The 27,463-nt window shown below is 41.9% G+C and overlaps 1 protein-coding gene across 4 annotated transcripts in view; it reads left to right on the top strand.

The window, feature by feature from the left end:
• LOC118283936 (ryanodine receptor 2-like) overlaps positions 1–27,463 on the top strand; it is a 62,131-nt gene that overhangs the window by 27,732 nt on the left and 6,936 nt on the right. For 2 of the 4 annotated variants that reach the window (XR_007031593.1, XM_047335138.1), the window contains exons 41-91: positions 591–711; positions 828–997; positions 1,511–1,731; positions 2,304–2,394; positions 2,474–2,614; positions 3,541–3,704; positions 3,861–3,939; positions 4,129–4,218; positions 4,770–4,907; positions 5,031–5,108; positions 5,555–5,630; positions 6,355–6,478; positions 6,773–6,888; positions 7,194–7,270; positions 7,945–8,066; positions 8,274–8,323; positions 8,487–8,547; positions 8,732–8,979; positions 9,435–9,516; positions 9,860–9,990; positions 10,076–10,396; positions 10,488–10,725; positions 11,109–11,196; positions 11,287–11,373; positions 11,489–11,650; positions 11,807–11,869; positions 12,277–12,330; positions 12,991–13,119; positions 14,174–14,286; positions 15,803–15,899; positions 16,656–16,774; positions 17,578–17,629; positions 18,195–18,248; positions 18,453–18,552; positions 18,746–18,825; positions 19,433–19,509; positions 19,653–19,726; positions 20,033–20,113; positions 20,412–20,500; positions 20,626–20,754; positions 20,925–21,029; positions 21,161–21,242; positions 21,331–22,613; positions 22,786–22,847; positions 22,995–23,139; positions 23,326–23,412; positions 24,172–24,369; positions 24,547–24,677; positions 24,827–24,869; positions 26,507–26,643; positions 27,306–27,366. Coding sequence is in view for 3 of the 4 variants with exons in the window: in XM_047335138.1 (XP_047191094.1) it covers positions 591–711; positions 828–997; positions 1,511–1,731; positions 2,304–2,394; positions 2,474–2,614; positions 3,541–3,704; positions 3,861–3,939; positions 4,129–4,218; positions 4,770–4,907; positions 5,031–5,108; positions 5,555–5,630; positions 6,355–6,478; positions 6,773–6,888; positions 7,194–7,270; positions 7,945–8,066; positions 8,274–8,323; positions 8,487–8,547; positions 8,732–8,979; positions 9,435–9,516; positions 9,860–9,990; positions 10,076–10,396; positions 10,488–10,725; positions 11,109–11,196; positions 11,287–11,373; positions 11,489–11,650; positions 11,807–11,869; positions 12,277–12,330; positions 12,991–13,119; positions 14,174–14,286; positions 15,803–15,899; positions 16,656–16,774; positions 17,578–17,629; positions 18,195–18,248; positions 18,453–18,552; positions 18,746–18,825; positions 19,433–19,509; positions 19,653–19,726; positions 20,033–20,113; positions 20,412–20,500; positions 20,626–20,754; positions 20,925–21,029; positions 21,161–21,242; positions 21,331–22,613; positions 22,786–22,847; positions 22,995–23,139; positions 23,326–23,412; positions 24,172–24,369; positions 24,547–24,677; positions 24,827–24,869; positions 26,507–26,643; positions 27,306–27,366 (6,921 nt within the window). In the remaining variant the exon portion in view is untranslated. The remainder of the gene's footprint in view (positions 1–590; positions 712–827; positions 998–1,510; positions 1,732–2,303; positions 2,395–2,473; positions 2,615–3,540; positions 3,705–3,860; positions 3,940–4,128; positions 4,219–4,769; positions 4,908–5,030; positions 5,109–5,554; positions 5,631–6,354; positions 6,479–6,772; positions 6,889–7,193; positions 7,271–7,944; positions 8,067–8,273; positions 8,324–8,486; positions 8,548–8,731; positions 8,980–9,434; positions 9,517–9,859; positions 9,991–10,075; positions 10,397–10,487; positions 10,726–11,108; positions 11,197–11,286; positions 11,374–11,488; positions 11,651–11,806; positions 11,870–12,276; positions 12,331–12,990; positions 13,120–14,173; positions 14,287–15,802; positions 15,900–16,655; positions 16,775–17,577; positions 17,630–18,194; positions 18,249–18,452; positions 18,553–18,745; positions 18,826–19,432; positions 19,510–19,652; positions 19,727–20,032; positions 20,114–20,411; positions 20,501–20,625; positions 20,755–20,924; positions 21,030–21,160; positions 21,243–21,330; positions 22,614–22,785; positions 22,848–22,994; positions 23,140–23,325; positions 23,413–24,171; positions 24,370–24,546; positions 24,678–24,826; positions 24,870–26,506; positions 26,644–27,305; positions 27,367–27,463) is intronic. The other 2 variants (XM_047335140.1, XM_047335139.1) reach the window with 1 other exon arrangement.

Raw genomic sequence — 27,463 nt, 5'->3', positions numbered from 1 at the left:
GACTCATCAGGAAATCCTTGAAGACGAGCCGACTCGAGGATTGAGCACGTGAACCTGCCTTTTGAGAGGATTCATTTCTTTTTGCTTATTATAGTGGGATTGAAGGGCAAAGGCAAGACAAGACAATTTTTGTGTTCCATCTTTCAAACACAAAGGCAGTTTGACATGCTTTACGGGAGTCATAGAAAAAAATCATTAAAACCTTGAAAATGAAAATGAAAACCAAATTAAACTAAATTTTTAATATTTCTTTCAAAAGACGAATGAACTAAACTACAATACTTTCAGGTAAGATGTCAGCAAGAGTTGATACACAATGATATTTGATAAAACAAAACAGTCTCAACCCCAATTCTGAACTTTGAGACAAATTGGATTTGGACTTTAAAATGGGCTGCAGGTCAACATTAGGGAGATGTCCCTAATGTTTTATGGAATCAATGTACATCCGATCACCGAAGGTACAATGTCATACAATATATGCACATAATGAAATATCTTTGCTGTCATTATGTGCCGTATTGTGTCCATCAACTGACAGCTGTAAATAATATGCCAATGCCCATGTGTTGTCCTGAACTCTTGTGTAGTTGATTCTAGGGGGCAAAGGAGAAGCCATCCGCATCCGGGCCATTCTGAGGTCGCTCATCCCCATTCAGGACCTTGAGGGAGTCATCAGCATCTCCTTTCAAATTCCTTCAGTGTCTAAAGGTTAAAAGAACCCACCACCACAGTACTTTCAACTCACCACCACCACCGCCCCCGCACAGAAACCTGGCCTGCTGTCTCATTCTGTAGTTACTCTGAATACTACTTTGTTCCTCCAGATGGTGTGATGGCCGAGCCCGACCTGTCTACAGTGTTCTGCCCCGACCACAAGGCATCTATGGTTCTGTTCCTCGACCGGGTTTATGGCATCGAGAACCAGAGCTTTTTCCTCCGCCTCCTAGAAGTCAGTTTCCTGCCTGACCTTCAGACAGCCGTCTCGCTTGACACCGTGAGCAGTGAAAACTAATTCCTTCACCATTCACTTGTACCATTGTAGGAGTGACCTCTGACTTTGTATCGATCGGAGCTGTAACGTGTCACCAATGAAAAATATCTGCCGCTCTGCCCTCCCGGTCCTCTGGCATCGCCACTCATATGAAGAGGACTCTATGAAACAGAGTTGAAAAGTCTTTTCACACACGTCCCCCTGCACTGCACTGACTTACAGGAGAATCGGTCGGCTCAATTTGATTAAAATGTATATGTGCAACTTAAGATATACAAATGAATTATTGTATTGTTTTCCTGAAACGGTACCCCTCCAAATAAAAGTGCATTTTTGTGTTTCTGCACATACATTTAAGAATACTTTTGATTTTCATAATTTCCTTTATATATGTATTATATTTTCCGGTCCTGATGTTCAATCGGAGGAAATACTGTCGGCCAGATTGTTCATCTGCCTCCTCACTCCGTCTGGTTTAGTTCCACTCAGGTAATCAGTCTCTTTGTTCCACTGCAGGCTGCCTCAGGATCGACTGACATGGCCCTGGCCCTCAACAGATACTTGTGTACAGCTGTGCTCCCCCTGCTCATCAAATGTTCCCCTCTCCTCTGTGGATTAGAGGACCACACCTCGTCGGTCGATTCCCTCATCCAGGCCGTCTACAGCCTTTCCAGAGCTCTCAGCTTGACCAAAGCTCAGGGAGACACGATGGAGGATTGTTTGCTGGCTGTGTGCAGGTTCGAGGTTTTTATGGTTTCTGTCTCCACAAGGTTATGGTTGTAGAGAGTGGTGGATTTTACCGTCTGCAGGTAGGGTATTGATTTTCCACCAAGTTGTTGATGGATTATATGGCAAATAGACTATATTTATATAGCACTTTTCTAGTTTCATTGACCACTCAAAGAGCTTTACAAGTCACACACATTGATTCAGCGCTGCTCTATGTGATACAATGTTATATTTAGTAGCAACAACCTTAGTAGTCTGTTTTTAAAAAAAAGTTTTTATTACTATTATGTTTTAATTATTTTGTTATTGCACTATTGGTGTCCTATAGCCATTATATTATACATATTTATTTTGCTATTTGGCCAAATCATGTGTTGAGAAGAGAAATGAGAAAATGGCAACAAATGATTGTTAAGTGATGCAGACATGTTATTGCACTCTCATTATATTTAATGGCTCACTCGATATCCCGTTTTTTCCTCAATCCAGATCTAATTTACCTAATTCAATCGGCATGTTGGTTCTGACTCATTCTTTGGTGCGCGTTTGTGTACGTGACTAATTCGTCACTCGTCCTCAGTCAACTGCAACCGTCCATGATGCAGCCTCTTCTCCGTCGTCTCGTCTTCGATGTTCCCCATCTAACAGACCACAGCAAGATGCCACTGAAGGTATTTACACAAACTGCAGTTTGGTGCAATATAAAATATAGTAGGAAATAAACTTTGAATTCTGCGTTTTATCTGCTAGCTCTTGACCAGCCACTATGAACAGAGGTGGAAGTACTACTTGCAAAGTGGCGGGCAGGGTGACCAGAATTCGGCCTCTGCAGAGGAGCTGCACCTTTCTGCAACATTGTTCTGGGGAGTGTTTAAGGCCTTAGCAAAGAAGGTAGGCTATAGGAAATCAAAGTGTGAATCTGGAGATCATGTTGAAATTATTTAAAATTACAATAATAGTTTCCTGCAGCACCACTGAGTTGAAGTGAATGATAAATGATTTTTTTGACTAACTTGAATTACTTCTTTTCTTTAGTTTCCCTCATTCTCCTCAAAGACCATTTCAGGAGAAACAGCACACTTGAGATTGAGAGTTTGTTTTTCAAGTGCTGTTAATCCAACTTTAAACAGACTATTTGGACATGTGAGAGATGTGATCAATAACTGAACCTTCCCACAGTTCACTGTGAGCGTGCACCAAGATATTTCTGCCTAACGTTTACTTGGCTGATTCAGAAAATGACAAACAAACAACCAAAGAAGTCAAAGAAACCAGCACCTGTATCTTACGTGTTCAGCATTGAACTAATGTCGTTGGATACACGACATGTAACAGTCTGAATCATACGCTGTGTTTAAATCCATTTAATTAAACCTGTTCCTGTTTGCCATTTTCCCCGTGAACGAATTTATTTAAAATCACTCAACTTAAGAAATTGGAAATCAAATTTCTTGGCCACCAATTCAGACATTCTTACAGGGATTAACGACGCATGAGATGGAGTTAATTCAGGAAGAAGTATTGCTGTAGTAAAAGTACAGTGACTAGTGGCGCAACACTTTTGGACCCCACTGTTTTGTCTTTGTATCCAAAATAATTAAATGCGGTGTGTGATTAAATTTGAATTAAATGAGCTGGTTTCCTCGGGTGTTCTTTTTGTAAAATGACAAAAACAAAAAAATATGCCCGCAGAAAGAAAAACCAAGGACACACATTGTTACTGTGGCAAAGAACCCAAAACCAGGCTTAACATCATCTCTCTTACCATATCCTCTGCTCTCTCTTGCTCCCCACACGTTCCTCGTCCAACTCCACAGCCCTATGAGCCACAGTTATTCAGGCTTTGTGTCCAATGTCTGGCTGCAGTGGCCAAGGCCCTGCCTCCCGACCACATGGACTCAAGCTGTGTGTCTCCGATGGAGAAAGAAACCTCCACGGAAACAGATGGACACTTTGACCCCCAGCCTGTAGACACCTCCAAGTAAGATATTACCCGTGATATTTACTTAGAATTGACCCCGAAAATTGCAATTTGATTCCAGTTATCATGACGATCATCTGTTCCAGTAGACAGAATTTAGATATTATAGTCAAATTTAAAAGACTTAAATGATGTTTTTTGCTCTCTCTGCATTAGCATGTCAGTGCCGGAGAGACTGGAGTTTGTAGTGAACAAGTACGCGGAGCATACTCACGAGAAGTGGTCTCTGGACAAGGTAATATCACCTGCGTGTGAGTTAATGTGTGATGCATGGTCACGACTGAACCACTTACAAAACACCTTCGTAACATAATCGTTCTGCTTGACAAGGTGAAAACACCTCTCTGTGCTGCGTGTTGGAGATAATATGTGCATCATTTCTATTGTTTGATTTTGACTCAGTTGCGTGTCGTTCTCTTGTCAGTTTGCAAACGGCTGGGTTCATGGGGAGCAGCTATGTGAGAACAGCAAGGTCCATCCTCTCCTCAAGCCATACAGGGCTTTGGCTGAGAAGGTAGACTGAAAAATCTGTGTGTGTGTGTGTGTGCGTGTGTGTGTGTGTGCGTGTGTGTACTTGTTTTTCTAGTTGTGAGGGACAATTTTGGTTCAAAACCATGGTTGTGAGGACATTCTGGCCGGTCCTTACAGTTTCAAAGTGCTGTTAAAGTTAAAATTAGGTTTAGGTTAGGTTTGGCGTTTATGCAATTAGTCGTGATGGTTAATGATAGGGTAAGAGGTGTCCTCACAACTACAGAGAGACACGTGTGTGTGTGTGTCAGTGTACTTCAGTAAAGAAAGCGGCAAGCTGACAAATCCCAGAGGCACTTGCATACCAAATGTGTTGTATGTAATATAAAAGATTGAAACGCCTCGGTTCGTGGTCTTTGAATAATTACCCCCGTTGCCTCCTTGACAAATTCAGTGTGGAGTCAGTGGACGACACGTGTCTTCTCAAGCTCTTGAAATATCCAAATATTTCAAGCATGTTTTGCTCTCTGCTGTCCTGTGACGACCCCAAGACTCAGTTTTTACATGAGGGTTTATTTATGTTCCCGAGCCGTCCAGGAGAAGGAGGCATACCGCTGGGCCAGTAAAGAGACGATGAAGAGCATGCTGGCCTTTGGATGGAGCATAGAGAGGACTAAAGAAGGAGATGCATCTGGCAGACTTCCCTGTGCGCACAGAGTCTCGCAAGCTGGACAGGTACTGTATGTGTACTACACAGGCCACATTCCCTTGGCCCCTGGCACCAAACATGTCTCAACTCCTCCACTTCTGGATTAGCTGCTGTGTTTTGAGTAATCCGCCGTCTGTTGTCTCTTCCAGCTGTCTTTTGAGGGAGCGTCAACCTTCAGCCCCAAGCCAGTGGACATGAGCTGCATCACCTTATCGTGGGAGCAGTGTGTCAGTATTTTTCTGTTCCGCTTCATACACCATTAATGTTAGTTTGGTTCTACTTAGAGCCTGCCTCCGATCTGCAGAGGTGGTGGCAGTGGCGGTTTTTGAAAAGAAGCACTCACCTTGTAGTATAACTACATAAATAATCTGAATAATATTTATTTGCTTTAAACATGATTTTTGCTGGAAGTTGACGGATTACACGGTCATGCAAGTGGCTTCTGCTAGTACAGTTGTTGCTGAACTGCAAATTCAAAATTGTGACGTACAATACATCAGCGCGTGTCCTAAAATGCTACGTCGAGGATGATGGTATCACTTATTATTGTTAATTGTGTGATTGCACCTCATATTGATATCAAAGTGTTGAGAAAATCCATAAACAAGTCAGCCAAACCCATCTGCCAGACAGTGGGAAAATGGATTTGACCCTTTTCTTTTGTTTTCTGTAGGCTATGGCGGAACAGTTGGCTGAAAACTATCACAGTGCCTGGGCTAAGAGGAAGAAGTCAGAACGTGAGAGTAAAGGTACCACTCTCCTCTTACCTCCTCTACCCTTCCTCTCCTCTTCCCTCCCCTCCTCTCTTCTTCTCTCCTCTTCCTTCCTCTCCTCTCCTCTCCTCTCCTCTCCTCTCCTCTCCTCTCCTCTCCTCCTCCCTCCTCTCCTCTCCTCTCCTCTCCTCTCCTCTCCTCCTCCTCTCCTCTCCTCTCCTCTCCTCTCCTCCTCCCTCCTCTCCTCTCCTCTCCTCTCCTCTCCTCCCCTCTTCCCTCCTCTTCCCTCCTCTCCTCTCCTCTCCTCTCCTCTCCTCTCCTCTCCTCTCCTCCCCTCTTCCCTCCTCTTCCCTCCTTTCCTCTCCTCTCCTCTTCCTTCCTTACCTCCTCTTACCTCCTCTTCCCTCCTCTCCTCTCCTCTCCTCTTCCCTCCCCTTCCCTCCTCTCCTCTTCCTTCCTTACCTCCTCTTACCTCCTCTTCCCTCCTCTCCTCTCCTCTCCTCTTCCCTCCCCTTCCCTCCTCTCCTCTTCCTTCCTTACCTCCTCTCCCCTTCCCTCCTCTTCCTTCCTCTTCCCTCCTCTCCTCTTCCTTCCTTACCTCCTCTCCCCTTCCCTCCTCTCCTCTCCTCTTCCCTCCTCTCCTCTTCCTTCCTTACCTCCTCTCCCCTTCCCTCCTCTCCTCTCCTCTCCTCTCCTCTCCTCTTCCCTCCTCTCCCCAGCTGAAACAGTTGTAATATGCTTGACTCGTTGCTGTTCTCAGGAGGGGGTGGACACTCAATGCTTGTACCCTATGATACCCTGACTGCCAAGGAGAAGACTACATTTAGAGAAAGAGCCCAGGATGTCCTTAAGTTCCTTCATCTCAATGGGTTCACTGTGTGGAGGTGAGGACAGAGTGAGCTTATGATTGTAAAAGGGCACTGTGATGTATGAAGTATGTATGAAGTGGGGAGCGATGAGGTGTATTTCATGTCCCAGTGGATGTCATGAAATAGAACTGAAAAATACAGCACAAATGGTAAATAGCATCATTGCCTCTTTGTCTTCCCACTGCACTAAATTGTCTTGAAATACTTGCGATACAATTCTGGAACTGCCGGGTCCACATTTGAAAGCAATGGAGGTTAGAGCTGCGTTAGTGTTTTATTAGCTCTGTTTGATTTCCCTCCCGTCTGCAGGGATCGGAAGACGGTGGAGATGGACTTTCCAGCCGCCGCCAACTGCTTTAGCTTCACTCTCCTTCAGCAGCTCATGTCTCATACTGAGGAGGCCCAGGAGCGCCTGCTGGAGCTGGGTAACCTTTTACTGCTCTATTTCATTACATAAGACACTTGAATGAACTTTTGCAAAATACATTCCAAAGGTATACCATCTACCTGACACTATAATCTTTTACATAACACTGGCCTGAAACTTCACTGTTCATTCTGGTGAACAACGAGTGACAGTCTTCTTCGACGTCTTCATCACAAAATCGCTCAGACCGGGCCACGACATGTGGATGTTATTAACGTTGTTCTTCTTTGCCCATAGTTTTGATTGTTTCAGTCTGCGGAAGCAAAGGATTCAGTGGTTCATTGTTTCTTTCTTTCTTTTCAGAGGTGATGCAAGCCAGAGGACAGATGTCTAAAGGGGAGAGAGTTCCACCGCAGCAACAAATGCATTTCTTCCCCAAGGTTTGACTGAAATCACATGCATCTCCAAATCCACTGTTTGATAAGGAGCCTCTTACAATGATCTTGAGTTCGCCTCGCTCATTTTTCCAACGCCATTCTTTTCATTCATTTGCATAATCTAATTTAATGGTTGCCATGAGCTACCCCTCTAAGCAAAACCCTCCGTGGCTGTGTAATTTATTTAACCATTTTGGAAATCCATGTGGGTGTGTCAATTGCCATCAGGACATTGATTAAAGCTTCCCACACAGTTCTGTCTGAAGGCGGCAGCGAATGAAAAAGGGTTTATTTTTCATTGATGGGACCCCTGAGCCAGACCCGGTCAGCCACGACCGTGAACAGTCATGCCTCAGAGCTCCACACCTCCCACTCGACCACATCTGTGTCCGGCAGTTTGTCAATCTGTCTGCAGTGCGTCAGAAGAACTAATGGAGTGCAAAATGTTTCACCCCTTTCCCAACAGGTCTTAGTTGGGTCCATCATTGTGAGCTCATGTTAAACTGGCAGGCACTCCTGAGGACTTTTTTTAAATTGTGTATTCATGAATTCAAGTCTGTGATACGGACAATAGGGACACACAAGCACAGAAACTGTGTGATGTTAAAAAATCAGCTTTTGATGTAAATTTAGAAGCTAGTCAGATGGAATTGAAGGCTCGTGTTGACATTCAACAGGTCATCCTTCCTCTTTTGGAGCAATATGTGAAAAGCCACCGTCTGTATTTCGTGTCCACCGCTCTCTGCTCCGGTGTTAACCAGAGCCACGCCTCTAAAAAAGAAAAGGAGATGATCGCGTGGTATGTGTTGAACTTTTCTCAAGCTCTTGCACATTTTATTAGTATGAGAATTTCTCAGACACATGTTTCGCACAATAATTGAAGAGTTTTATTGTCGCAGAATAAGTTACATTTTTTCTGTGCTCTCTGTTTTTTTGATTTTCTTTCCCCTGTAATTACTATGGCGTCCCTCTCATTACGTCTCTTGTTTTTTCTTGTCACTTCCAGCCTCTTTTGCAAGCTTGCAGCCCTGGTGAGACACAGATTATCACTCTTTGGTGAGGATGGTGCGGCAATAAAGAATAAGCAGGCACTTAATCGTAACTGTTCCCTTGTTTGTGTCCTGCTGGGTTTGCCCTTTAGTTGATCATGACTTGTGCATGTTCTGTAATTGCATATATTTTGTCTGTGCACTTATGATAACAGTGTTCGTGTTCTCAGGAAACGAAGCCTCGTCAGTTGCAAGCTGCCTCCATGTCTTGGCTCAGGCTCTGGATGCCAGGTAGCTAGACAACACTACTCTGCCCGAATCTATTTCCTCACTCTGCTGACTGTCAAGTGGGTGTCACTCCACCGTGTCTGAACATGACATGACTGCTGTCATTGAGGCATTGCTACCCTGATGTTATCTAACTGTGGGACAGTGTCTGTCACAAACATGTATTTTTTTCACCCTCTCTTCCTAGGACATTGATGAAGTTGGCCCCAGAGTCAATCCAAGCATCTCTGCGCTCATTCTTTGATGCAGCTGCAGCGGATCTGGAGATGACCGTGGAAAACCTCTCCGTCACACTGGTCTCTCTTCCTCAGAGTAGGAGCCAACAAGCTAGAGGAGTGGCAAAGGTTCTCAGCTACACGACCTCTGTACTTCTCCCCACCCTCACTTCCCTCTTCCTGCATCTCGGCAACCAGAACTATGGAGTGGATCTCCTGGGTAAGCATGCCATCTCCTTGTAGGCCTCTGTGAAGGAAGAGCATTATTGTACATTAGGTTTACAAACATAGTCTAAGACGTGGCATGTTGCATCATCTCACAATCATAAACAGACAACCACGGTATGCTAATGAGCTGGACCAACAGCCGGCTTCCACCTCCCTGACATCACTCGGGACTTCCCTCCCCTCCCCTCCACTTCTTACCTTCCACGTCTTTGAAACCAGCTCTCATTAAATATCTCGGTCACGGCCGCAGAGCAGCAGCAGCAGCATATCGTCTCATTCACTGATATTTTGATCTGACAGGAATTATTCATTACCTGAATCAGCAGCCGTTCAGCGAGTCCATCGCACTGTGATTGTGTGCAGTCAGCTGTCTTACTCATCGCCCTTTGTTCTTCCTGAAAGAAACTTTACATAGCTCTCAGCCTTACGCATCCTCGTGTCTTCCAGTGGGAGAGGTCCAGGGGTCCTGTTACAGGATCATCAACAGCCTCTACTCTCTTGGCAACAGTGGCAGCATCTACATGGAAGGGTACTGCCTAATTGATAGAGTTTGTGTGATGATGAACATGTCTACCTTTTTAAAACTGTTCTTCCCATTTAATGTCTATACGGTAATCTTCCACTGCTTACTTGGATGTAATTTCATTGTTTTTATCTAAACGTAAAATATTTGGAAATAATGAAAAGCATGATGTTGTTCTTGATTTTACATTAACAAGTAGTTGTTTGGCTAAAAAGGTTGGCTAGAAAGAAATGATTCAACCAAAGGGAAAACGTTTGTCGATGCAATACTCAGCAAACCTTTAGTACTCTGAGAAGCTGGAGGCAATGTGGAGATGAGTCGGTGCCATGTTAACTGTGCATCTCTTCAGGCAGCGGCCAGCAGCAGGTGCTTGTCTGGCAGCTCTGACTGCTGCGTTTCCTGTCTGTGTTCTGGAGCCAGCCCTCAATCGAACCAACCCGCACTCTATTTACAACACCCTGGGTGCTACTGAGAGAGAAGGTCCTGATAAATAAGCACGCAGCACCCCCACATCTCAGCGCTCCTCTTTTCTCAGTCTTGTCTTTTCCATATCTGTTTCCGTCAGACCTGGGGCTGCCAGATCGGGTGGTGGACACGTGTCCCCTCCTGCCTTCTCTGGAACAGGCTCTCAGGGAAGTGGAGGAGCTGGCGGCTGCTGGTGCTGGAGCTCGCCAGGCCCATTACATCCACGTCACTGAGGTCACCTTGCCCATGCTGTGCAGCTATATGTCCCGTTGGTGGCGCGGGGGCCCTGAGGGCCCGCCGGGCAGCCCACTGTGCACCTCCGTCACTCCTCAGCATATGAGCGACCTCCTTGGCCACATCCTCCATGTCATCCACAACCATGTGGGCTCCAGCCAGGGTGACTGGATGAAACAGCTGGCAGGTATTGTGGTCATACCATTTAAATCTTGTTGTGTTGATACACATATTTATACCACATCAGTAATGACTTTTATTCTGCTCATATCTTTCAGTTTTTTCTCAGCCAATCATACTTAAAGCCCGCTCTGAGCTTCTGAAGAGCCACTTCCTGCCCCTGATGGAGAAGCTAAGGAAGAAGGCGGAATGTGTCCTGCTGGAGGAGGAGCAGATGAAAGCAGAGGGGTGTTGCACCTCTGAAGCGGAGCTGCAGATACAGGAGAAGTTCACGGTGCTGGTGCGAGACCTCTATGCCTTCTATCCCCTCCTCATCCCGTTTGTGGATTCTAATCGGTAAGGCCAGAAACCAAAAGCTCCAGGAGTAATCTCAAGTATTTATAGACCCAATAAGACTGGCACATATTTTACTGCATTTCATATTGACCAGTACATCTCATCTGTCCTTTGGAGTCCTTCAGAAACTTTTGGAACAACAAATAAATAAATAAAAAAAGTTGAATAATGTTTGTCCAAATGGTAAAACATTGATGAAAATCATTATATCTTGGAGAGTGAATTCAACAACTGTTGTTATACTGGGAATAGAATGTGTTTTTTTGAAGATACAAAGGGCATGTTGGCTGGTTATTTCAGTTATTGTTTCAGGCGTATGTATAGTTGAACGGGAATGAAGTCAGAGGTGATAATGTGATGTGTTCTTCCCCGTCTTGTCTCAGAGCCAGCTGGTTGAAGGAGTCAAACCCCGAGGCCGAGCAGCTGTTCAGCATGGTGGCAGAGCTCTTCATATTTTGGGCCAAATCTCATGTGAGGATGACATGATGGTTTTATCTTTCTGTCATGAATACTGAACCCTATTTATCATGTAACTCTCACTACCTGTGTTTGCTACCACAGAATTTCAAATGGGAGGAACAGAACTATGTGGTCCAAAATGAGATCAACAACTTGGCTTTCTTGGTCAACGATGACAAAATGTCCAAGGTATTTTTTAAATTGACCTTATCATGTTAATCATACACTGATGTGCAGCAACTGCATTTTGTAGTCTGGTAATCTCAAAAAAGTCATTTTATCCTCATGGCTTTTAAAAATTCAGTTTGACCACGAAAAGAGGAGGGTGAAGAGGAAGGGGGATCGGTATTCCACGCAAACTTCTCTCATCGTGGCTTCCATGAAGAGACTGCTCCCGGTGGGACTGAGGGTTTGTTTTCCAAATGACCAGAGCCTTCTCACGTTGGCCAAGAACAGCTTCACTCAGGTCAGTTGGAAATGTGAACAGTATTAGTAATAATGTAGTACCCATGATGCTTTTGAATTATCACACCTCACTGCGCAGTGCAGTGTGGTAGGATGGTAAAAACCAGTGTGGTATACAGTGTATATTAAATGTCGGGCCCATGATTTCTCTCCGTAGAGGAAAACTGAAGATGAGATTCGAGAGCATGTTTTGCACGGCCTTCTACGTCTTCAGAGTCAGGTAAAACCTCTCCCTTATTTTTGTGTTATAGACCTTTTGTACAGTATTTGACTGAGCATGTTTTTGTTTTTTTTGTCTTTGAGAGTATAATTTAACAAAATCCTAAAGGGTATGTTGACTGATATATTAGTGATGATTAGTGACATGCTGATACCGGTCTAGCCTTAGTTGAGCACAAACTGAGTGCAAATAACAAGAAAAATCGGATATATTCATATATGTAGATCCAGACGATTTATCGGTTGGCAAATAATATCGGCCCATATGAGCCCAAACATATCTACATCAGCGTTTATGTTTGCTGAAATTTGCCAATATGACAACTGTAATCATATAAAATAAACAATGCAGAAAAGATGTGTAATCATGTCCATTTATGTCCATTTTGCATATCTTTTTCATAATAGTGGGATAACAATGATATCGGTACCCCAAATATCCACAACGGCCGGGCTCTAGTTGTAGGTATACCTATTTGAACTATCCTTAGAGATTAAGTGAAGTGCATATATTTGCATATTGCATATTCATTGACATGCCTGAGTGCATGTGACTTTTAATTTGTGGAAGGCAACACGTGTGTGGTAAATTAGATTGAAAAACGCTCTCGTGGCCTGAAAAATCCAAAGCTGCTTTTTTAATGATCTTAATCACTGACTCATTGTTCACCAGAGACATCAATGTGACTTACTTACCATACTGTGCAAAATATGCATGCAGTGTTTGTTTATTCATCAGTGAGTGATTAATATGTTTATTCATAAGTCAGGGATGAAAACAGCATAAATTCTGCTTCGTCGTTAGCATGGAGAAACTTTTAAAACAGAAATGTGATCATATTTTTGGACAGCCCCTGAACTCATCCTTTGTCAGTTGTGACACTTTGTGGTTATTGATCATACGTATGTGTTCCACATGAGGAAAGAACGATTCAGGATTTAATTCTTAATGATGATTGTCAGCCTGCCCATTTCCAACCAAACTCCTTCATTCACTCCTTCATGTGTTTTGTCCTGGTTCTCTCTGAACTGCTGACTCGCTTTTCCCATTGCTGCAAACCTAAAATGTTTTTAACTGAATATAATGTAAATATTATAAATGTTATGCTATTTTCTTTACAGGCTTCAAACGGCTCGAAGCAGGAGACACATGATGCCGAACACATGAGCGAGCCAAGGCCCATCGCTGACGTCCAGAGGAATGTAGACAGGATTGTGGGAATAGCTCGTGTCCTCTATTACCTGGACCAGGTGAGCTTTTAAAGCAGTATATGAAGGTTATTAGTCATTCAAAAAAAAATTCCAATTTCAAATCTACCAAAAGTGTTTACTGATACTTCTAATGAGAGTTTATTGTTACCAAATGACAAAGGACTAGATGACACTTTTTGGTGGCCAAACATTAAGTAAAGCTTCTCTCTTTTGTAATTTTTCTTTTTTATGTGTCACAGTAGGAACAGCACAAGTGTAAATAATAAAATTAAAGATGGCTAACTTGTGTTTGGCTCCCCCAGTTTCAGGGTCCTGGTATTACTGGTTTACTGGGACAGAACGGAACCATTGCTAATGATTTAGTTAAAGCTTTCTCTAAAGGTCATCTATAAAAAAGGCTGGTCTGTGAAAGGGAGGGGATGATAATAATTTCTCAAGGAAAAAGGTTTCTTCCGATTTATGTGTGAAGCTTACATCCAGTCAGCAAAAATCAGGAATTTGGCAGAAACTGGGTTTTAATTTATTATAAATATTTTTAATATTTAATGCATATGCTTCCCTAATTTTTCACTTACTATTTCATCAGTTTATGTACTTTCACATACAGTTTGTTTATGTTATTGTGGACGTTTTGACAATTGAACTCATTTGCATTTTCTTTTCTGTTCTGTTCTATAAAAATCCATGATAAAAACTGACAGAAATGTGTTTATTGAAAAAAAGGCAAGATTTTTCTGGTACAGTAGTAGTTAGTGTTGCTCACTTGTATTTCTCATTGAAGCCCCAAGATTAATTTATTGCTTAGAAAATGTTTTAAGTAATTACAAATAAAACTTAGAAGCCCCATGTTAACTGTACTACAGTGCTGGATTCATTACCAAGAACTATTGTTTATTAACACGATATGGAATTTGTTTTCATATTACACGCTTTTTTCATTATAAGTTTTAGTTATTAGTTTTTTAATTAGTTATTATTCCTACGCTCATTTTTTAAAACTATATTATGTTTAAAAGAAAGTAATGCCTGTGGTGTGAATGTATGATAAATACAAGATGGATTCATGAAGGTGACATTTTGGTTTTGGGTTGAGGTGGAACACCCGGAGCGAAGTAAAAAACCGGCGTGGCACAAGATCTTATCCAAACAGAGGAAGAGAGCAGTGGTGGCCTGTCTGAGGATGGCTCCTCTCTACAACCTACCCAGGTACACACACACATCATGTTCTCTGTGTACTGGGTGTGTGTGTGTGTGTGTGTGTGTGTGTGTGTGTGTGTGTGTGTGTGTGTGTGTGTGTAGTTTGCTCCCACAAAGTTGTGATAGTGATTACAAGTCAACTTTCAAATGAGACAGGAAAAGTAATCATATGATGGATCATTTTTAAACTAGCCTTCACGTTATATTGTAGTGAGGGCTTTACTTTGACCAGCCAGGAGGTGCGGGGCCATGCCCCCACGGAGAAAATAATGTGTTTCCTCTGGCACATTCTTCCAGACGAATGCCACTTTTCCTTCATATACACTGATCTTAATTATTGCATATTTTTTTCACTTGATCGTAAACATGATGAATTTTTGTGTAGTTGGATTCAGAAATAGAAAATTAAGAATGAAGATTTACCTTTAACTAAAAATGTCGACCATGGATAAAATGTGTGTTATGGAGAAACATAATGATCATGTTTTGTATATGTTACTGCAGGAAGTTCAGGAAGATATGGTTTGGAGAATCTGATATTAGAACTAAATACTGTTCACAACAGCAAAGTCGCTATGGACTCCATAATGTGTCACTGGAAACCGATGGAGCACTCTGCGCTGCATAAAAACCGACGAGCGTGCTTGTTATCAACTGGAGTTAACGTCACTTCACCTCGTTCACTGTGTCGCAGCATCTCAGCTCTCAGCGGTGTGTGTGTGTGTGTGTGTGTGTGTGTGTGTGTGTGTGAACTTGTGTCAGGGCGAACAGCAGATCAGAACAAGGCCGTATTAAAATATGGCCAATTTTCACATATCGAACAGAATTAGAATTTAGGGCCACAGCGAGCCTGCACCAAATAAAGCTCTGTCACCTTCTGCAGGTAAATGAAGGCCTTGGTCACCATTTGAGCCTAATAAAGTAACTTTATAAAACTTAATACTTTAACTTCAATAAAGTAGTGGACTTGGATGAGTGGTCGGCTATTTTGCTGACAGCCTGCACTTGTGGAAACCACTGTAAACCACATTTTGTTGAATTGGTGTCTTTTTTTTTTTAATTGTTCTGACCAAGAGACTGAGGACGATGTGTCACATTATTCAGAAGCTCCATATAGGACCACAAACCTATTAAGCTGTATGACAGCTCTACATGTTCAGGAGACACTTCCGTGATGGAGAGGTGATGTAAAACTTAATTAGGGCATCAGTCACAGTTATTGGAGATCCAAAGGGAACAAACCATTAGCATATTCAAACTCTGAGGTACTTTGTAGATTGCATTTGATGTATGAATATTATTAAGGCATTTTTGTGTGTGTTGTGAATTATTGCTATGGCCCTATCATATTCTCAACTCAACTTGATGTAACTATCATCCTCTCGGACAAGCAAGTCCTTGATGAATGAGCAATAATGAGCAATTTAATCAGAGCATTTTAATTCTTTATTGTTTCCCTCTTTAATCTTTTATTTGCTTTTTTTTTCTGATGCAAATGGTGTCCTCGTCCTCTTCTCCTCTCCAGACACAGAGCCGTCAACCTGTTCCTCCAAGGCTACAATAAATCCTGGATATCAGCTGAAGACCGCAGCCTTGAGGAGAAGCTTGTGGAGGATTTAGCTGTGAGTGGAAAAAGGAGGCTAAATTGACCTCAGTAGACGTCTACCTATTCTGAGTTTTAACCATGAAATTTACCACAGATATGGTCTGAAATTGGTCTGTATTCACAGTTGATTGTGCCTCTCTGCGATCCAACCAGCAGCTGCGGTTTCTGTCCCTCAGTCGGCAGCATTATCCTCGAGACTGAATCGCAAGTTCGCGGTTTATACTTTCACTTCAGGGCACTGTTTTTGCAGTCACTATGTAAATTGGTACAGGATGCTCTCAAACAGGCATCAGTCAAACCTTTGTGAACAATACAGTTGTCTCATTTGGAAACTTGAGAATAGAAGAAGCATCTCATTGCCAGATACACTTTGTTAAGAATCACGGCCATGGACATACAAAATGCAAACTCCTCGAGTATACATATGTCTGTTGTGTTTTGTTTCTGTTGTGTGGAAATACTACTTTCTCAATTTGTGGTTAATATTAGGGTACTAGTATAGTAAAACTAGAGTGCTTAGTTTAGCAGTGGTATAGTAGTATTGCACAGAATTTGGAAGGGAATGTCCGAATGTCATGCCTGTAAAACATGGAGTCAGGGATACCTGCAGGACAATCTTCCTGGTATGAAATTGCCTTACGTTTAACTTTGTTCATATGGAAACTTTTGAAATCTATTGAAAAAGTTCACTACCCACTAGGGGTTGTGGACGGTCAGTGTGTGGCTTTATTTAAGAGCACACATTAGCAGCTTTAATCTCTCTGGACTGCAGACAGGAGGAGTGATGGAGCAGTGTGGAGGCGACAGAGGGGATGAAAAGGATGTCAAACCAATCGATCCCCTGCTACAACTCATTACACTCTTCAGTCGAAGCGCCCTGACAGAGAGGAGGTGTGTGTGTGTGTGTTCATTATGAAAGACCACGAGTAGTAAATACCCTATTCTACTTTTATTACTGGTCATCACCCGTAAAATCAATATTTAATAGTCCGAATTGTTTCTGTTGCTATTGTTCTGTGGCCTGAAATCTGCAATATGTTTCCATTCGTTCAAACTTCATCCTGAAAACCATGTTTACTGGTATGTATACTGTGTACATTTTCTCATAAAACTGCAATAATGTTCCAGTTGTGTTTTTTGTGGGGCAGGTTATGCATCTACACCACAGATGATGCAGTTGTCAGTGATGTCATGTTTTCATCTCATGTTGCGTGTCAAACAAACATGTAATTTAGTATTCATAGAGCGTACCTGTGTTCTTTTTATTAATGCAAGATTTGATCCACCAAACCCAGTGAGACATGAGATACCATACCAGATACACTCGTATATCCACAGCATTGAATCAACTCCTCCATTTCACTTTAAAGACATTAGGGGTGGGGGAGCTCTCCCACTAGTGCAGCGTCCACAGAAATCAGCCACATTCCAGTTGAACGCAGGGTGATCAATAAAAATGTTCAATGCCGCTGGGCAGTGTTCACACTGCAGATCCACACACCGCTTACAGATGCTGGTACATTCAGTTTTGCAATCAAGAGGATGACGTGTGGGCACTGTGAATGGATCTGTCGACGGTCAGATACACATCGATGTGGACCCTGTCGCTGGCGAGCCGTGTTTACAATGCTGCATGCATCTGCCCACACGTTGACGTGCACTGACATTTCCTCACCTGTTTCTCTTGTTCACAGCAAACTTGGAAGTGACAGTCTGTATATGTCCTACGCTGCCATTATGGCCAAGGTAATGGAACAGGATATGAATGTTTGCTGATGTTTTGAAATCATGTTCAAAATCATGGGTTAACTGCCCGGAAAATGTTAACGCCAATATTGTATTTAGGAAAAGTGGTGGTTCTGTGGGCCACAGAAATGCTCCGTACAGGAGGTTCTGACAAGATTCATAATGAAAATGAACTTAGATTTTACAGCCACTGTGGCTTGATGATTATATCGGGTCAAAGGCCAGTTACCAGCACATGCAGCACAGTGACGGTAAATAAGTCTAAAGAGACACAAACTATATATATATCTATATATCTATATAGATATATATATCTATATATATAGAGAGAGATATAGATATATAGAGATATATATATATATATATCTCTCTATATATATAGAGATATATATAGATATATATAGTGATATAAAAAATACTTAGTTTTAGCTGCATGTCACAAGCATTATATAACAAAAAAATGCATGTTATCAATGGGTCCGGTGACTTTGTGAGTGTTGCATGTCATCAATGTGGATTTATTGTATTTTGTTCATAACAACCCTGCGTTGTACGTCCTCTGCAGAGTTGCCACAGAGAGGAGGACGACAGTGAAAAAGTGGAGGTGGAAAGTTTTGAAGTGAGCGAATGGGCTCTCAGTGATAAAACCTGTTGGATGTTTCTTACTTTCGGCATTTAATTATGATTCGCTGGAATGTTTTGGTGTTAATTTTTTCTGTCAATGTTTAGTTATAGTCATTTAATAATCCACTCAAAACAATGTGAACATTCTATTGGATGAACACACGTAGTAAACCGTGAACGTGACCGTTCTGTGGCTCAGGAGAAGGAGATGGAGAAGCAGCAGCTGCTGTACCAGCAGGCCCGGCTGCATCTCCGTGGTGCTTCTGAGATGCTCCTGCAAACTATCAGCGCCAGCAAAGGTAGGAGCTTAGCAGCCGGAGGACATGACTCGCGTTAAGGTCAGGCAGTTGCTTAGTTCAGGGGCTGCCTCTTTCATTTCAACTGGTTTCTCTAGATGAGCTCCTTCTTTCAAATGTGCAACACGATCTGTGCATTATTCTTTTGGTCACTACTTTACATCCTATGATTGTGATTTATTTCTAATCCCATCAGGCGCCATGGGCTCCATGATTGCTCCCACACTGAAGCTGGGTATTGCTGTTCTCAACGGAGGGAATGTCACCGTTCAACAGGTACAATGCTGATTCTGTCCACCTAAAACTGTGTTTTTTCTACACTGACATTGACCATTTCTCCATTTCAGGCAGGGACATACAGTCAGGTTTTCATATCACGAAACAGAAGATAATTAGAACCAACCTAAATGAGAAAAGATAGAAAATTAGATCAGGTGACACTTAGAAATAAGGTTAGTGCAGCAGCTAGATTAGACAATGTCAATTGCATGTTAAAGGAAAAATCTGAAATGTAGGCCCAATAATTCTGTATGATAGGAATTATTTTACTGAGTAAAAACAGATGTGGAAGATGTGGGTGTTAAATAAATATTTAATGATATAATTAAGTAATTTAATGAGGTGAATAGATCGTTACAGAGCAGAATATTCCTGAAATAATATTTTTGTCTAAAGTCTCTTTCCGCAACAGGTTTGTTCATTTTTCAGAAAGAATCCATCACTTTCATCACTCTTTCAAATCGTCATTTTATGAACACAGTGCCTGATAATGCAGCAAAGCTTGATATAATAAGGATAAAAAGATCATTTAAAGATAATCTTGCCTTCAGATGAGATCTGTGTCCTTTTGTCAGACGCTGTATTTGATGCTTTTGTTTGGCAGAAAATGCTGGATTATCTCCGAGAGAAGCGAGACGTCGGCTTCTTTCAGAGTACGGCCGGACTCATGCGCTCATGTAGGTGAGTGACTGACAAGTTCTGTCCAACGTCATAGAGGCTGTCAGGCTACAGATACTGATTGATCAAAATGGTAAGAGTGCAAAAGCCTTGCTTATCCTTTATGTGTGTGTGTGCGTTGTGTGTGTTTTTATTCTGCTATCCAGTGTTCTGGATCTAAATGCATTTGAGAGGCAGAACAAAGCAGAAGGATTAGGTATGGCCATGGACGAGAGCTCAGGTACTGTATTCATATGGACATTTTTAAAAAGAAATCCATTTCTGTGCAGCCATGTCACAGTAGAGGAGCCAGCTGTGAGATCCCTGGCCTTGAACATTCTCTAAATCACACTCTAAATTCCTATTCTTTATTCTCGGCCTTTCACAGTGTTGAATATTATCAACAGCTGTCTCGCTTCACTCCAATGTGACCCAATCCCCCCCCCCCCTCTCTCTCATTCATCCTGTCTTTCCTTTTCCTCCAGTATTCCATTCCTTGCACTTCATCCTTTTATTTCTTGCCCTTTTATGCAAATCTTTTTCCCAGGAGAGGAAGTAATGCCTGACAAAGAGCTAACCTGTGACCTGTTCCGGTTTCTACAGCTGCTCTGCGAAGGACACAACTCAGGTCATTTGCCCTATGCGGTTTCCATTTGCACACTGTCACAAAGTTCAAGTGTAATATATTAATCCGTGCGGACTAAAGGACAAATGTTGTAACAGATTCTTCAAGGGGAAAAAGGAGGTTGTTCACATCAGTTGCACTTCATAAAGATGCTAATAAGAGCTTAGCACTGATTTACAATTACTGCGCAACACGTTGGCTTTGCACTATTGTCTAATTACATCGGATAGACAGGATGAAATACATTGTAATGTTGTTATCACACTGTTATCAGCATGTTCGTAATTTCTCCCAATGTTAGATTTCCAGAATTACTTGAGAACACAATCAGTCAACAACACCACGGTCAACATCATTATATCCACGGTGGACTATTTACTAAGAGTACAGGTGAGCCTGCAGCGACAGTTATTGTCCAGAAGGATTTCTAGCTCCAGAATGGTTTGGTGATCACTGAGAGCCTTTACTTGGCTACTGTGTGAGTCACAAATAAACATATTTCTTTCCCACACTAGGAATCGATCAGTGATTTCTACTGGTTCTACTCGGGGAAAGATGTGATTGATATGCACGGTCAACAAAACTTCTCAAAGGCCATTGAAGTGTCCAAACAGGTCTTCAACACACTCACTGAGTACATACAGGTCCGTTCTCATTACATATTACAGTGCTGTTGTGTATGAGCTAAAGCATGATTACTATTTTGTCTGACAACATATACATACTTTATGAATACATATTTATATTTTGTTTTTCTACCAGTTAAATAGTTTTCTTAAACGAAGCAGCTCACATTGTCAGTGTGTTCCTCCAGGGCCCATGCACTGGGAACCAACAGAGTCTGGCTCACAGTCGTCTGTGGGACGCTGTGGTGGGATTCCTCCATGTCTTTGCCAACATGCAGATGAAGCTCTCTCAGGTATAGCAACTTCCTCTACTGACATTCAATTTGCTTATTTATACAGTAGCATCTTCACTATGTCAAACGTAAGCTCTGAAATAGTACAATAAGCTAAAGATGTAAATTTCACTATGTTTAATTTCATTCAGGATTCAAGGCAAATCGAGCTTCTGAAAGAGCTGATGGACTTACAGAAGGACATGGTTGTGTTTTTGCTTTCCATGTTAGAAGGTAGGATTTTCAAATATTCTGCCTTTTGCTATTTTGGTTAGTATTTTTATTAGTATTTTGATTCAGATTTGTGTTTCATTCCCTGCAGGCAATGTAGTCAATGGAACTATTGGAAAGCAGATGGTGGATATGTTGGTGGAGTCATCGGGCAATGTGGAGATGATCCTCAGGTTTTTTGACATGTTCCTCAAACTCAAAGACCTCACCTCCTCAGATGCCTTCAGAGAGTACGACCCTGATCGTCAGGGCTGCATATCCAGGAAGGAATTTCAGAAAGCCATGGAAAATTGCAAGCGTTTCTCCCAAGCTGAGACTAATTTCCTCCTCTCCTGCACAGACACTGACAAAAGTGAAATAGTGGATTATGAGGCCTTTGTGGATCGCTTCCATGAGCCAGCCAAAGACATCGGCTTCAGCATCGCTGTTCTCCTCACCAATTTGTCCGAGCACATGCCCAACGATTCAAGACTCAGGTCATTCTTGGAACTAGCCGAGTGCTTTCTGACGTACTTTCAGCCGTATCTCGGACGCATTGAGATTCTTGGCGGCGGGAAGCGAATTGAACGTGTCTACTTTGAGATCAGTGAATCAAGTCGCACACAGTGGGAGAAGCCACAGGTCAAAGAGTCCAAGAGGCAGTTCATTTTTGAGGTGATCAATGAGGGTGGAGAGAAGGAGAAAATGGAGATGTTTGTCAATTTCTGTGAGGACACTATCTTTGAGATGCAGCTCGCAGCCCAGATATCTGACTCTGACACCGCTGAGAGGTGTGCCGGGAAAGAAGTGGACGAAAAGAGTGAAGAAGAAGGCCCGCACAAAAAAGGAATGTTTTTCATGCATCATTGGTGGCTACTGCTGATGTGTCTGCTTTCTTTGAAAAACCTAAAGACCTTGATGAAGATGAGTCTGAAGGATATCCTCATGTCAGCTGTTTCCTTCCTGAGATTCCTTTTTATGGCTCAGGCCTGGTGCATTTATGTTGTAATCCGCTGCATCGTGTATGTGCTGTACATAGCCTTTGTCAGTGGTGGGCTCATAGAGGGAGCCAAAAGGATGAAAGTATCCGACTTGTTCAGTGGTATCCCTGAGCCAACACTTGATGAGGTCATGGAGGTGCCAAGTGGTGTGAACGGGCTGAGGAAGTGCTCTGCCAGTGTCTCCTCCCCGAGAGAATTGAGGGAGATTGGGCATGTGGCAGCAGTGACCTCCCCCAGGGAGGTGGACGTAATGTCCGACATATTTGGCCTCAAGGTGAAGAAGGATGGTGGCGAATACAGACTCATGACGCAAGATCTGAGTGCCAGTCTGACGGACCCGTTCAACACAATCAGCAGGACAACTGCCGATGTTTCTGAAAAGCATCAGAGTTCGGTATGGATTCATTTAAATTAGATGAAATGCTTATGTTTTTTGTATGTTTGTTTTTGATGCTCAATGTGGTTTTTTTTTGCTTTTGTTGTTTAGTTCAGCCTCATTTTCTTAATATTACTGCTTTGATACTGTACTGATTCATATTAACTCTTGATTTCACATATTAACTTAGGCCCACACGGCCACAGAGGATACAGCAGAAGATGAGAAAATGCCTGAATTAGAGCACGCAAAGTGAGTCTGTTGCTCTCCCATCTAAAAAGAGTTTGACTTACACTTGATGATAGTACATGGTTGGTCTAAAACCAATAAGACCCATGTTGTCAAATGAAGTGTACTCTCCAATATTACCTTGTTTCAATAAAATCGACCTGTTTGCAGAGCGAAGCCCTCTGAGAAGGTAACTGCGAATGAGAGAGTGGAGGTGGGATGGAGAGACAACAGCTGCTCTTACAAGTCAGAGGAGCCGGCGAGCCAACACTCTGCCCTGTGGGAGATGATGAGCACTTGTAACAAGAGCCTGCTGGTAAAAGACAAATACACTCGTACATGCTTGTGACCTGTGCACACACATACTGTACCAACACAGATGAAGATGCACACGTGCGTCCTCTTCAATCTGCATGCACAGGCACAAAGGAAAAAAATACATTTTTCTGTATATGAATATGTTCTGTATGTAAAAAATATTTGTTTCCTTTTTTCCCCTCAGAACTACTTTGCAAGGAATTTTTATAATATGCGTTTACTTGCTCTCTTTGTGGCCTTTGCTATCAACTTCATCCTCCTCTTCTACAAGGTGAGAGTGTGTGCTTGTGATTCCAAATCAAATCCAATCTACAGTGGGGTCAAATTGCGAAAGTAAGAAAATGCATCTATTGAAGTGATGTAGTTGATTATACAGTGCGCACCAAAAGTGTTAATCAATCAAACTTTATTCATATAGCGCCTTTCGTGCAAAATTGCAATTACAAGGTGCTTAGAAAACAGGGCAATATAAAATGGGATATGATACGAATGCATAGTACATAGTTAGCCTACATAGATTACATAAGTTAAGCACATTCATACATACATGGAAATAAAATATAAATCAATGCATAAGCGTAACATAAAAACATGTCATATGTTAAATATAAGTAAGAAAAATAAATAAGAATAGGGTCTGTGCATCTTTTGGACATTACATTTTCCTTTTAGAAACAGGTGTATACATAGATATAACATAAGACAAGTGATTATTTGATTTTGATTATAAAATACATAGTTAAAATTGAAATATACATTTTTCATGGTAAGTAAGGGATGGGTGAAGTTTATTTCGCATAACAAATATATAGTAACCTGAAAAATGAAAGGGAAACTATATGTTTTTCCTCTCCCCTCTATTGATGTTTGTTTTATGCCAGCATATTTCAGAGGGAAGTACTGCCTATAAAACAGGTCATCATCCCAAACAGTAAAAAGCTGATACAAGAATGCATCAGTACAGATAATCCAATAATGTAATGTATAATACATGCATAACAGATCATTTTTCTTTTGACTGTCTTCTCAGGTAGCATCCCTGCCTGCATCACCAGAAGAGGAAGGAGTGACCACACTTGTTCACAGCGACGGAGTGGACAATAAAGAGGGAGGGGTTTATTTTGTGCTGGAGGAGAGCAGTGGATACATGGAGCCGTCTCTCTGCCTCCTGGCCCTAGCACACACAATCATCTCCTTCTGTTGTATTATTGGTTATTACTGCCTCAAGGTAAGCCGGCTTGAGCACAATATTTTTCATATTGATAAAGAATGCATTTCACGGCTTTGAACCATTTTTTCCCCATCATATTGAGTGATGTAGATTTATTTTAATAGGCTTTAATGAGGTTTAACCGATGCAGCTAGTCTGAGAGATTCTTTTTATGTCAATGGTTTTGAATGGCAGTTACCATTGGTGATCTTCAAACGTGAGAAGGAAGTGGCACGGAGGATGGAGTTTGATGGACTGTACGTGACAGAACAGCCCCCCGAGGAGGACATCAAAGGGCAATGGGACCGACTGGTTATTAACACAACGTATGTTCACAGTCACATGATCAACTGGGCTGTTGTCATAGCAACATCAAAGTCTTGCAGACTTGATGCTGACACCTGTTTATTGTCATGTTGCAGGTTGAACAATACAGAAATAGATTTTGATATTATTTATTTTTTCATCTTTTCAGCTCATTTCCAAGTAATTACTGGGATAAATTTGTAAAAAGAAAGGTAAGATCTAACCAGAGCACATATACATCCTATCCTAAATGTGCATATGCATGTACTGAATGTAGTTGTTGTGCAATATTTCACTCAGTGACACTACATTAAGACACTAACCGAAATTTAATGAAGCGTTTAATGGCAGGGGTAATTGTTCCTCTGTCAGGTGACAGAATGATTTTATTGTCTCCAGAGACAGTGCAACACTTTTAGCCTCCTCAGTCAGATTGTCTCTCTCGTGTTAGGAAGTGAGAGGAAATCGGGCTGTTTTGTTTTGTCAGAACATTTTAATAGACTTGGAGGATTTCAAACAAAATGTAATTTGAAGTGTAGCATGACACACATTCCTTCTCTACAGCCCAAAGAAAGGTGTCAGAGAAAGGATGTTATGTAAAGGATTAGTAGGGTTAGGGTTAGGTTGCTCATTGTATCTGTTTCCAGTGGTAATGGTACTCATGCATGTGAAAGGATCTATTGAAGCCATTGTTTTACTGCTCCAGCATGTCATTACATTGACTGAATGTTCGGGAGAAGGAAGTCACATCCGCCACGCTGATAGTTAAAACTGAGACCCCTGTCAACTAGGCAAACATGATGTGTGTAAGCCCAAACTTAGGCTTCATCCACTTTTAGTTTTAAAACGTTACGTCACTGGTACGTTTCTTCTGCTGTACAGTCAGGAACAGTTCCAAATAGACTTATGGAAAAAGTTTCCAGTCGGAGGATTGCTATTCATTTTGAGCTTAAACGTTTGTCTGGAAGGGGAACTCAACGCGGTCTAAAATGAGAACGTTGGAGTGTGGATGTCGCCTTAGTTTAAGTAAAATTGTTTCATTTCCACAGGCATGCATATCACAGTAAATGAAAGTCCCACATTGTCTTATGAAAGAAATGTATTGACTTTGAATTTCAATGTCATTGAGACAAGTTGGCGCATTTTGAATGCCTCTCCACGGAGGTAGAGATTAGTTTTCCATCCATGGCTCTGCATTTAAGGCACTTCCACGAGGATTTCTGTTTTTTTTTGCCATGGGGGGACTTGGCCTATATAAAGTCAGTCTAGCTCTGTCATGTTGCATTTTAATATGCCGTGTTGCATCATTTTAAGTGTGTGTAAATTCAATAACGCATTCATTCAAGTGCTTCTGCTAATCCACTTCTGAGTTAGGAGGCCGTGGACATTACTTACAATATGCCTAAGTGCTTATGTTTGTAATAACAAATTGGGCTCTGCAGTAAAATTAGACTTTGTTCGGCTCTTGTTTTATTCTAATAAATCAAATGACATAAAGACCCTTACAGTACAATAAAGAAAAAGCATCTGTTTAAAGATTAAATAATAAGCCAAGCTTCACTGTACACATTTATAAATAAATCAATACTAATTCATTCACTGTATAATCTTTATTTATGTATTTATTTCAGTCATTTACACAAGCCCCATGCAGCTATGGGGGACACAACCACCACGCCCCTCAGATATCATGTATTGGCAAACAGCAGCATCATCTTGTCGCCAGAGCTAAGCTGTAATGTCACTCTGGCCCAGGCTGCAGAAGACTTCAGCCTCGTCATTCTCCATTCACACTGAATCTACTAATGTTTGAGTGCATCTATGTAAACCTGTCTCCCCGCCCTGCCAGGTGATGGACAAGTACGGTGAGTTTTATGGCCGTGAGAAGATCAGTGAACTCCTCGGCCTGGACAAAGCCGCTTCAGACTTCAGCTCCGAGAGGAGAGAGAGGAGGGGGCTCAGGAGAGACAGGGCCTGGGGGGCTCTGTGAGTAGATGAACAAAGTCAACTCTTAAAGGGATCCACATGAAAGTGCAGCTCTCTAGTCTGTCCTTTGTTTTGCATAGTATACAGTTTCAGACTCAATTATTATATAGGAAGCCTTTTTTTTGTGTCATACACTACATAAATACTGGTTGAAACAATTGTGTTTGTATAAAGTATAGACAGTCTCTCTGGAGGATAGCTGCTAGCATGTTTACATACTGACAACCTGCTATTGATATCAAAAGAAACATGTTCAAATGAGGAAATCAACCCCACAGCATTTTACTGTAGAAGTGAACATTAACACCATGGGCTTATTTATTGTTATGTCCACCTCTTGTATGTAATTCCTTGAAGTAAGATTTTAGACGAGTGGTTTTCGATGGCCCATGCCGTTATTCATAGCCGTTTTAATGATATAAGGTTTGTGCGGATGTGCGTGTGTATACGTGTGTGTTACCTCAGAGGGATGACCTCTTAGTCAAAAGAAGGCGCTAGGACATGATGTGGTACTTGAGGTGGAACAGGGCATTCTGAAGGCACATAACAGACAAGGCTCTCCGTAGCAACAAGGGTCGGATTCAGGCCATGGACATTGTGACCTTGTGTTCCTGTTGTTTTTTTTTACCATCATGTACCTTTGATGATTCTGTTTATCTCAGATTTAACTCCTTTGACATGAAGTACCAGGTCTGGAAACTGGGGGTCGTGTTCACCGACCATGTAAGTCCACTTGTGTCTCATATTCTAGTGTGATTTTCTGTGCTCTCTTGTTCCTAAGCCACGACAGAAAGGTCTTCCATCCTGCGATTTATGTGAA

Source organism: Scophthalmus maximus, chromosome 10 (genome assembly GCF_022379125.1).
Source record: "Scophthalmus maximus strain ysfricsl-2021 chromosome 10, ASM2237912v1, whole genome shotgun sequence".
Lineage (NCBI taxonomy): Eukaryota > Metazoa > Chordata > Actinopteri > Pleuronectiformes > Scophthalmidae > Scophthalmus > Scophthalmus maximus.
Note: the sequence above shows the minus strand (reverse complement) of the source record. Positions and strands in the feature narration are given on the sequence as shown.